Raw genomic sequence first — 11,696 nt, 5'->3', positions numbered from 1 at the left:
AAGTATATGTAAACATAAGTATATGTAAATATAAGTATATGTAAACATAAGTATATGTAAATATAAGTAAATGTAAATATAAGTAAATGTAAATATAAGTATATGTAAATATAAGTATATGTAAACATAAGTATATGTAAATATAAGTAAATGTAAATATACGTATATGCAAACATAAGTATATGTAAATATAAGTATATGTAAATATAAGTATATGCAAATATAAGTATATGTGAATATAAGTATATGTAAACATAAGTAAATGTGAATATAAGTAAATGTAAACGTAAGTATATGCAAACATAAGTATATGTAAATATACGTATATGCAAACATAAGTATATGTAAATATAAGTATATGTAAACATAAGTATATGTAAATATAAGTATATGTAAATATAAGTAAATGTAAATATAAGTATATGTAAACATAAGTATATGTAAATATAAGTATATGTAAATATACGTATATGCAAACATAAGTATATGTAAATATAAGTATATGTAAATATAAGTATATGCAAATATAAGTATATGTAAATATGAGTATATGTAAATATAAGTATATGCAAATATAAGTATATTTGTAAAGGTGAATATATGCAATATTAGGTAGTTTCAAAAGACAAAATTTGGTTTGTATGCTAATGAGAAGGTATTCTTTTTGCAGGTTTTAACAGTACGTTAAACACATTAAAATCTATATCATGTCGGGGAAAAGGGAGCTACAAGCCTTTCCTGTGGACACAAAATGAAGCTTTAGCCGTAACACCAATTGCTATTGAAAAATAAGTACATATGCATGAACTCGAATCAACCAATCAAAAAGTGAAAACAAAAAATACTGATCACTATCAAAGCAATACAATGCATTGGTATGAAAAACCTGATCACTGTCAAAGCAATGCCATGCATTCGTATCCTAAGTTTTCTCACTGTCAATATCAATGTAATGGATTCGTATGGAAAACGTGATCACTGTTATTGCAATATAATGCATACGTATGAAAAGTCTGATTGCAATGTTATGCATAGATAGGAAAAACCTGATCACATTCATTACAATATAATGTATACGTATGAAACACCTGATCACTGTCAAAGCAATGTAATACTCGCATGTGAAAAACCTGATCACTGTAATTGCAATATAATGCATACGTATGGAAAACCTGATCACTGTCACTGCAATATAATGCATACGTATGAAAGGTCTGATTACTGGCAAAGCATTGTAATGCATTCGTATGAAAAACCTGATCATCGTCAAAGCAATGCAATGCATTCGTATGAAAAACATAATCACTGCCAAAGCAATGCAATGCATTCGTATGAAAAACCTGATCACTGTCAACGCAATGCAATGCATTCGTATGAAAAACCTGATCACTGTCAACGCAATGCAATGCATTCGTATCCTAAGTTTGCTCATTGTCAATATCAATGCCTGCATATGAAAAACCTGATCACTGTAATTGCAATGTAATGCATACGTGTGGAAAACCTGATCACTGTAATTGCAATGTAATGCATACGTGTGGAAAACCTGATCACTGTCACTGCAATATAATGCATACGTATGAAAAGTCTGATCACTGCCAAAGCAATGTAATTCTTTCGTATGAAAAACCTGATCACTGTCAAAGCAATGTAATACATACGTATGAAAAACCTGATCAATGTTACTGCAATATTATGCTTACGTATGAAAAACCTGATCCCTGTCATTGCAATATAATGTATTCTTATGAAACGTCTGAGCACTGTCAAAGCTATGTAATAAATTCGGACGATAAGTCTGCAACAGTAGTAGAAGATGTAGATCAAACATTTTCAAAGAAAGCATGCAATATTAATATAAAAAAAGTATTGTTTGAAACAAAGAACTCTAATTCAGGCCCATTTCCATGATCCGTATTCCATACGGTGGTGGACATTACTAACAAAGAATAGTTCTAGAAACTTGTACGATTCCACTGTTACAGTAATGAACTATTATTCTCTATGGACCACATCGTCCACTGAACACAATGGACACGTTTTATTCAGAGTTTCATAACAATCTGTACAGTAATAGGCATTGCATTGGTCACCGGAACATTTCACCAGACCAATGTCATGGAATCCCCCCTCAGCTGTCTCACAGCTTAGGCATATTTTGTCTTTTTGTGAAAGACATCTTGCAAGACATGGGATTTTGAATGACAGCCACGTTATCAGCTGTAGTTGCTCATTGACACAGTTTTCCTTATAAGATGATTTGATCTTTTGGCGCAAGAATTTCCAAAAACTGATTCGCTTGTGTCGAATTAATTTATGGAGATATTGAGTTCGTGCTTCTTCCTGTCTTGGATAGTAGTAAGCAGTGATTTTTCTGCGAGCTCGTGATGCACATTCCTTCATGAGAACGAAGAGGACGGCAATAAGATAAAGGACTATGTAGACGGGAATGTTCGATGAGTCTGGCATGGAGGGGTGCGGCAGACAATCTGTCAAATTCATTTCACCAATATAGCTCTCATTGATGTTTAATCCCTGAATGAGTTCTCGATAAAATTTGGCAACAAATCCAGTTCCATCGACGTTAAGCTGAAATTTGGAATTGCCCTTGTACTGAATATTGACGTTCCCGTGCCGTTTCAGGAGATCAAGGATATAGTAGAGAAGATAGTCAAATAAAAGTACACTAAGACACAGCAACAAATGCATACCAATCTGAGCCAGGCCAAACTTGCCGTGACCTATTTCCACTAATGTGATACGCCAAGAACTGGTGTCAATGTACAAATTTTTCTCCTTTTTCTTCAGTGGCAATACACAACTCAATCCACAATCTTTTCTTTCTTGATCCAGATCCTTGAAACGTTTGGTAATGTATATGTTGTCATAGGAATCACGTGCCAGATAATTTCGTACATACCAAAAGGATTGCAGAAATAAAAGAATCAATGTCAGGGATAGAACTTTCTCCAGGATTCTTATAAAGTTAACAAAAGCACCAGTTTTAGCTTCTAATTCTTCCTTCACCTCTTTTCGAATGCTTTCTGCGGATTGACTTGAATTAACATCGGCATTAAACTCTTTGGTTGTGGACAGGTTAACCGTGAAATAATTGACCACAGCGTTCAAGTCTTGTTCAGTTGTGTTCATTGCCTTTCTTAGCTCATCATCTGCAAGTGTTAGGAATTTACAACTATCTTGGAATACCTTCCTTACTTCCCAGCATGCGCCTTTGCATTTGTCCATTAGTCCAAAGACAGATCTATAGGAAAACTAGTTAAGTAAACTGTCATTATGTTACATGTGCTTAAACACTATGTGTATCATTTGAGCAAGCGTCACATCTAAGACATACATGATTCACTGAAAGTGTAATATTTCCATACACTAGTAAAATCAAACTTTAGAACACAATTTTTAAATATAATCGTTACCTTATTTTGAATGTTACATAATAACTCATGCAAGTCTACTCATTAGTTAAGTTCTAAAACTGGTGTACAGTTTGTTAACTATAACATGTATATGATTAAGTTATTATATTGATCTTCTAATATGAAACGCTCTTGCAGAGTCCGATCCGGAAATTAAACTCTGTTAATAAATTGTATTTAAACCAGGTAATAATTCGTAACATTTAAACTACAAAAGCGAACTAAAAGCGAAAAATATATTCATGCCAATTAGCTAATATGTTATTAATAAATCGGCTGTGGATTAAAATTGCTCAGATAGAAATAAACGAATAAAATTAGCAACCAACCAAGCTTTCTTCAGATATTTAAATAAATATCGCCATTACCAGCATATAGTACTATGACCATTAAAATTGTATGGTAATATGATCGCTAACAGTGTATAACAATATGACCAATTTCCATTATATGCACTTAGATATATGATTCATTTATAGTACATATTAATATGACCATATACAGTGTTTAGTAAAGTGACCATCGACAGTGTATAGCAATATGACCATTTACAGTGTATAGCAATATGATCGTTGACAGTGTATAGCAATATGACCATTGGCAGAGTTTAGAAATATGACCATCGACAGTGTTTAGCAATATGACCATTTACAGTGTATAGCAATATAATCGTTGACAGAGTATAGTAATATAACCATTGACAGCGCATAGCAATATTACCATTGACAGTGTATAACAACATGACCATTGACAGCGTATATCAATATGACCATTGACAGTGCATAGCAATATGACCATTGACAGTGTATAATTATATGACCATTGACAGTGTATATCAATATGACCATTGACAGTGCATAGCAATATGACCATTAACAATATGACCATTGATATTATGTAGTAATATGACCATTGATAGTGAATAGTGATATTACCATTGCACGTGTATGATTATATGACTATTGACAGTGTATAGTAATATTACTATTACACGTGTATAATTATATGACGATTGACAGTGTATATCAATATGACCATTGACAGTGCATATCAATATGACCATTGACAGTGGAAAGTAATGTGACCATTTATCAGCATATAGCAATTGTGTCAAAAGACAGAGAAGGGCAAGACAATATAGTATGCATATTCAGTCTGATTGCCAGAAGATCGGACTTGAACAATGTAGAAACAATTTTACCTGTAAGTGTATAATTATATGACCATTGACAGTGTTTAGCAATAGTTTTACAACTAGTTGGACCTGTTACAAATAATACTATTACCAGTTCCAAATAACATGATAAGTTATGCCAGTTCCACATAACATGCTAAGTTACAAACAACATAAAATGCCCAGTTACAATAGTATATCCAGTCCCAAACAGCATTATGCCCAGTTCAAGTAACAGAATACCTAGTTTCATAGTACAATATGCCTAAATGCAAACAGCATCATGCCCAGTTACAAAAAACAACATGCTCAGATACAGATAGTATATCCAGTTGCAAATACCATCATGCCCAGAGAAATAACATCATGCCCAGAGAAAAAACATCATGCCCAGAGAAATAACAACAGAGTAAAAAAACATCATACCCAGAGAAATAACATCATGTCCAGAGAAAAAACACCATACCCAGAGAAATAACATCATGTCTGGATACAAAGTGCATACCTGTAACAGATAACATCATGTCCTAGATACAAATTTCATGCTCATTTACAGATAACATCATGCCAAGGTACAGACATCACCATTCCCAGAACAAATACAATGCACAGTTGCCTACTTACAAATAACATTATTCCCAGATCAAAATACATGCCGATTTACAAATAGCATTATGACCAGTTTGCATAAATTTGACACTTACTCTGGATCCGGGATTGTGTCGCATATTGTTAAGCACTTGTCAATAAAAGGTTTTGCATTTTGAGAACAGTTCTGAAATTGAATAACTTTAAATTCATATTGTTATGAAGCTGGTAGTATTAATTGTAGTAGTAATTATAGTAATAATTGTAATAGTAAATATAGGCTAAGCTAAATATCAGACACGTATTTAAGCAATCTTTTCAAAATTTGAATCGTACACCTGCCATGCACAGAGAAAGGTCTGTGTTCTGCCAACATTTGAAATTAGCTTTCCACTCTTTTGTTTCTACTTTTTCTTTCGGAAAATATCAGATAAAGTGTTGTATTTATTATTAGTAAGAGTTATCTTCAGAAAAGTCATGTTCCAAATGTTGGTAATGTTAGAAACGTTCCGAATAAAGTGTTTCATTTCATAAATGAGATAGCTGTAATTTGATTGGTGATTCTGAAGGTCAACATATATAAGTATTCGTGAGAGGTTTTTAGAGGTGCTACATAAAATGTACAGTCTCTTACAATTGGAACCAAATGTACAGGCACTTACAATTGGTATCAAAAGTACAGACACTTACATTTTGTACCAAATGAACAAGCATTTACACTTGGTACCAAATGAACAACAGACACTTACAGCTGGTATAAAATGTATTGAACGATAGCACTATCGTGTGAAGTTCTCTTTTCCAACTTATATTTTGTTTACCGTCTTCAAAAATGTCTTTCACTAATCTGTCGAAATTGCTAACAGTTGATAAAAAAGACATGTAATGTCAAACTCCCGATTACCCAGGAGAATGAAAATATTAATCTCACCTTTTCAATGGAATCCACCTCATTTTGTATTTTTTTTATTTCTGTATACATTATCGTCAGACCCCTGTTGACGGGTAAAATCGCTTGACCCATCTCATCCTGTAACTGTCTGAGGACAATTTTCTGCCTGTCAATGTATTCTGCAGCTTGTACCAATGGCTTTTTCAGTTGCCCCTGAAGGTCTCGTGCCTGATTTAGGGCAAGATCTGCAATACAGGACATACTTATCGCCACCTCCTCCATGTTGTGTTTGATGTTTTGAACAGTATGAGACAGCATAAAGCCAAATATAATGGACAAGATGACCGCACGTCCCTTCCCTGTGAAAAAATTTGGAACTACGAGTGCAACAACACAGCGAAAAAGCATGGACAAGGCTAGACCGACTGATATTAAAACTGTTACAATGGCAACTGTGATACCAGCTTCCAAATCGGAATACCCAAATGAATACCTCAGGACAAGAAATATCAGTCCACCCAGGAAAACACCAGTCATCGCTCCTAATATTGCTTTTGGGGTTCTGTTTTGGTCTTTGTCAGTTAGGAATAGTTTTCTACCTGTCTGGGTCAGAATTTCTTTGCTCGAAGAGAGTTTGCCAAGTAGTTCAGGTGGTTTGTGTCTTGTGTTTTCTTTCTTATTATCTACTGATGGTGTTTCTTCATTGCCATTTCTTTCACTTGATGTATTCTTCCATCTTACCCGTGCAGGTAAAAGAGGTCTTGGTGGAGGCCCTTTCCTGGTATCTCCTGTACTTTCCTTCATTGTGATATCACTAGTTTGTCCTTTAGCACTCTCATGGACTAATAAGGAGTCACTTTGTGATGAATTTGCTGTGATAAGCTTTGAAGGCAAAGGTTCATATTGTTTCAGAGTCTTGGTTGGCTCAGAGACAGTGCATTGGGTGACATGGGACCCAGGGAATAATCCTACCTTTCCTGTCGACATGTTTTTACCCATATACCAACCATTATCATGTTTCTCTGTATTCATCAAGAGATCACCTCTCTTAAGACTGATATATCCCTCTGCTTCACCTTTGTAATCAAAGGTAGCTTTACACTGGGCCATCTCAACTGAATTCGTCCTTGTTAACTCCTACGAAGATAGTAGAAAGCTCCAGTTAATAAAACTTGGATCCCTTTTGAATTGATGTCACCAGTTTTCTTTGATATCAGATATAATTATACAATCCTTGGGTTGGCTTCTCTTATGATTAATACTTGCCGTAGACTCAGTTTCTTCGTATCACAAACATTCAATACCTGAAAAGAAAAAAGATAAACTGAGCGAAGGTTTGAGATCTAGTGGTATAGATCTTCAACCTTCTGCGCGAGTCTGTCAACGTTTGCTATTTTCAACGTATCTGCTATAAATAATAATAATTCAGAAGGAAAATAGAAAAATACTTGAATGCATTCTTAAAGAGAACTGACAAACAGGATTTGACCATGTTTGACAAATCATCCTGGCTCAAAGAACTCTCAAGTTTGTACATATTTGATGATTCTCCAATAAATTAACTACTGTTTCTAAAATCAGAGCAAAAATTAAATTACTTTTTACTAAAACGTAAAACGAATTATGTTTTTTACTTATCTGCAAAATGCAATATCGTGTAAAGCTTGTTCAAAATCATACCGATTTGAAATAAAATATGGACACTGTACTTAAAATATTGAAACCTTTAAATGAACTTTTACTAAAATTCGTCTCAAAAGAAGTTTACCATTTAACAGACATCATCCAGACATGAAAGACTTTGAAAAATTTGTAAGTGTGTCAAATATGGCTACCATTACTAGAAAACAATCTTGAGAATATTGCCGAATTTATGAGAAGGCATCAAGATTGAAGGTCATATTAGTCCGAACAGACGATATCTACCCGTTAATAAATATGGCCTCTGTTATGAAATATAAGAAATTCGCAAACTACGCTTCTCTGGGTTTAACTAAAGTTGGCGGAAAGGTTTTTACCCAGAAGTACTTTCAGAAAAAAGATGCCAATCTGCTATAATGTATGGCCACCATTTGTAGAAATAGAAAAATATTTAAACAACTTTATCTACAAAGACCGCATAACGGAATTTGACCAACGTTCACGGAACGCACCGTATTATAGTGGTTTCTTACCTTTAATGTCTTTATTCTTCTATGTAGAAGTGATTGGATTTAGTCCTTGTGCTGAAGTTTCATGGAACAAAGTTTTATCTAACAAAAGAATTCCCTGTTAACGTGAACTGAAAACATGAAACTATTTATATAAGTTGCCTTTTATAATCGCATCACATTAAACTAAACAACAAGAGACGTAATGCAGCCGAATCTGAATCCGAGTATATCATACTAAATATGGTTGTGAGTGAATCATGCCAAATTCAGAGTCAGACTGAATCCGAATGACACCACAGTCAAATTATACCATATTTAATCTAAACAATTGAATTTTCGGCTGCTGTGTCCAAGATCAAAGTCACATGACCTGAAAATGTGGATTTCCATTCTCCATTTTAAAGAAAAGTTTGACTGATCGGATTGTTATCCATCTGACATAAGACCAAGCTAAAACGTTTGGCATGGTACTACCTCAGTTGTGTCATTTCAACTTCTTGTTAGAATTTTACAAATAGTGGAAATTCGGGATCAGATATGGTAGTCATTACTAACAATAGAAAATCGATAGAACGACCTCAAAAAAAAAAAAAAACTTCAACAGAATTTGATAAAATTGCTAACAAATTTCCGCGCTCAAATGACTTTCAGATTGTGCAAAATAATGCATATTTACCATTAGATACAACCGTTGTTGTTAAAACTAGGGAAAAGGCACCCGTTTGAATGACGTCTCAAAAACTCAGAAAAGATGTTTCGTTTAAGATCATAAAAAACAATATAGAAAACTTTATCTTTTTCAGCAGAATTTCAACTAAATTGAACGAAGGTATTAGAGTTTGTTTTTTATCACGGAACTCGTGATCTGGGGATATATATTCTAACGTTATTTTTTGTGTGTTGTCGATGTATGATGAAATACCGTAAAACCTTTTAAGATTCTAAGGAAAACAGTAAAGTGCATCCGAAACGGAAGTTACCACTATATAGTCCCTCAGATGGGCATAAACCATTTGTAAAACATCAGTCTACAAGATATGAAGAAATAAAATCCATTATTCGAACGTTTATTGTGTTTATGTATGACGGAATACGGTACCGGTTTCAGTTCCTGATGACCAGAGAATACACTGGAAACGGAAGTTATCACTATGGAACGTGACAACTCTTAAGAGGTCCGTTTCAAATGCATGACTTGGAAACTATGTTGTATGTTGTTCATTCATTTTTACACATTATATACTTACTATCATATTGTTTATTATATGATGCGAATTTCTTTTTGTTTATTTTGTATGGTTTTATATGATGTGTACTTTTAAAATATATTTATGTCTATTTCATTTGCTCTTATATGTTCTGCAAACGTCATTATGTGATGTATGTTTTCGTGTATGCTGTGAAGTTAGTGCTAAATCATGTCTTTTATGCTTTGTGTATGGACCGCTCCGGTGGCGAAGTGGTTAGAGCGTCCGTCTTAGATGCGTGAGGTCGCGGGTTCGAGCCCCGAACGAGTAATTATAAGGTTTGTATTAGGACTGGTCGGCCTTGTCAGGATAATGTGACTGGATGGGACATCATGCTACATGTCTGCGGCATGATGCCCCAGTGCTAGACATCTCTAAAAAATGCCACACTGCAGACATCGTAGCGATATGACTGAATTTTTTTTAAAGCTACGTTAATTATCCAGATAACACACATACACAGATTCTATGATGTTCATTTGTTTCATTATGTTTTCTGTGCTGTGTATTTTGTCTTACATTATGTCTTCTGTGCTGTGTATTTTGTGTTACATTAGGTCTAATATGCTGTGCGTTTAAGAAGGCGTTTAAGAAAGCTTCAGAAGAAAACGGCAGAAAAGCAAATGTAGAGGAGAGAGAGAGTATAGGAAGAGAAAGAAAAAGAAGAGAAGGAAATGCAAATAAAAAGAGAGGAGAGAGAAATAAATATGAAAGGAGAGATGAAATGAAAATGCAGTGTAGATTTCACGAATTAAAACTGGCAAGCTGAGCACCTGCGCTTCCCCAACCGACATACAAGTTCCTGCTTTGATACTATCAGAAATATTTGGCAAATACTATCAGAAATATTTGGTTATTATCCCCTTTTCAAGAAAAGAAATTTATGAATACATGCTTCACTTTGAGAAAATTGCCGAATGCCTGCATAGGCCAAGAAAACAGTAGACTTTATTGTTACAAAGTGTACTTACTAGCAAAGGTCGCAAAATCAACACTTCACTGGCGTTACAATAAAGTGCTGATTATGATGTTTGTAGGAAAACTATAGTTGAGGGCTACGAATTGGCAGCTGAGGCATTTCGACAAGGGTTTAAGAAGTGTGAGAAGAAAATGGACACAACCATGTCGAATTTGCAAGAAAAAATGACAACTGGTTGATAACTGGTGCCCATCCAAGAAGGTTGATTAAGTTTAATAATAATAATAATAATAATAATGACTTTGCAAAAGCGCCTAATCTTTAGAAGCTCTAAGCGCTTTACAACATTAGACAACACCTATAAAATAAACAACATATAGGCCCTAATGATATTATTACCAGCAATAAAACAACACCATGAAAGTAAAAAAGAACATAAACAACGTTCTGAAATATTTAAGGTATGGAACATTATTAGGTCTTTAAGTTTGTTCCTATATATCATAGCTAACATTACGTTTACACCGATCGGGTGTCCTAAGTGCTTGTAAAAATAGTACAAACAGATGCCTCGCTTGTCGCTCAGCATTAAAGGTCACTGTAGACTTAAAACTCCGCGTTTTTAAATGAAAAACTTATTCGACAATCTTCGTAAACAATCGGTAGTTTCCGCGTGCCAAAACCGGATATGACGTCGATGTATCCCTTCTATTCAACCTAGCCATTCAAGTATTTAATTTCCACACGTAAATATCTATGTGATATATCGTACGATCGTGCTTTTGAACAGCAAATATGGTGCACTGTGTTGCATACGAATGTAACGAAAAGAGTGATGATGCGGGAAAAGGGTAATTTCTTTCTCCGAAAGTCCATGTTTACCATTAAAAAAGTTGATTCAATATGTGGGATCGAAATGGGGAGGGATGGGAAAATTGTATCATTTATGCCGGATTATAGTGAATTTGGCCCAAAGACAATTCGGTCCAACTCGAAAGACAATTCGGCCAAGCTTAACAATAGTTTGTACGTTCTTTTTCTTCAGCAATAAAGTAGATACTATGTAAGATAGGTTTTAGGAAAAAAACTAAATTCAAACAAACTATTTTGATATTTTTTGAAAGAAAATAATCATACTTCGTAAGGTACATATTTATGAGAGAAAACACAAACTGACATATCTTGCTCGTTCTAATTAAAATATTTATATACATTTTTATGCTAAAAATAAATGCATCTGCACAACGACATTCTCATTTTAAGTCTTCCGGTCAAATTATCAATAATCA

General features: G+C 34.2%; 1 protein-coding gene across 3 annotated transcripts; it reads right to left on the bottom strand.

Annotated features, from left to right (window-relative positions):
* Positions 1 to 528: 528 nt before the first annotated feature.
* Positions 529 to 8,963, bottom strand: LOC149781036 (DC-STAMP domain-containing protein 2-like). 3 transcript variants are annotated; one of them, XR_016415201.1, is made up of 5 exons: positions 8,263 to 8,963; positions 6,128 to 7,392; positions 5,313 to 5,383; positions 1,131 to 3,262; positions 529 to 1,046 (listed from the first exon to the last, which is right to left on the bottom strand). XR_016415201.1 is itself a non-coding variant. In XM_089938168.1 (4 exons), the coding sequence occupies exons 2-4, from the start codon at positions 7,196 to 7,198 to the stop codon at positions 1,996 to 1,998; spliced, it is 2,409 nt and encodes an 802-aa protein (XP_089794294.1). In that variant the 5' UTR covers positions 7,199 to 7,392; positions 8,263 to 8,963; the 3' UTR covers positions 529 to 1,995. The 3 variants fall into 3 exon arrangements, 1 of the variants encoding a protein (XP_089794294.1); XR_016415200.1 differs by having other exon boundaries at positions 529 to 1,504; positions 1,547 to 3,262; XM_089938168.1 differs by having other exon boundaries at positions 529 to 3,262.
* Positions 8,964 to 11,696: the final 2,733 nt, after the last annotated feature.

Source organism: Sinohyriopsis cumingii, chromosome 16, assembly GCF_028554795.1.
Source record: "Sinohyriopsis cumingii isolate HCF-2022 chromosome 16, ASM2855479v2, whole genome shotgun sequence".
NCBI lineage: Eukaryota > Metazoa > Mollusca > Bivalvia > Unionida > Unionidae > Sinohyriopsis > Sinohyriopsis cumingii.
Note: the sequence above shows the minus strand (reverse complement) of the source record. Positions and strands in the feature narration are given on the sequence as shown.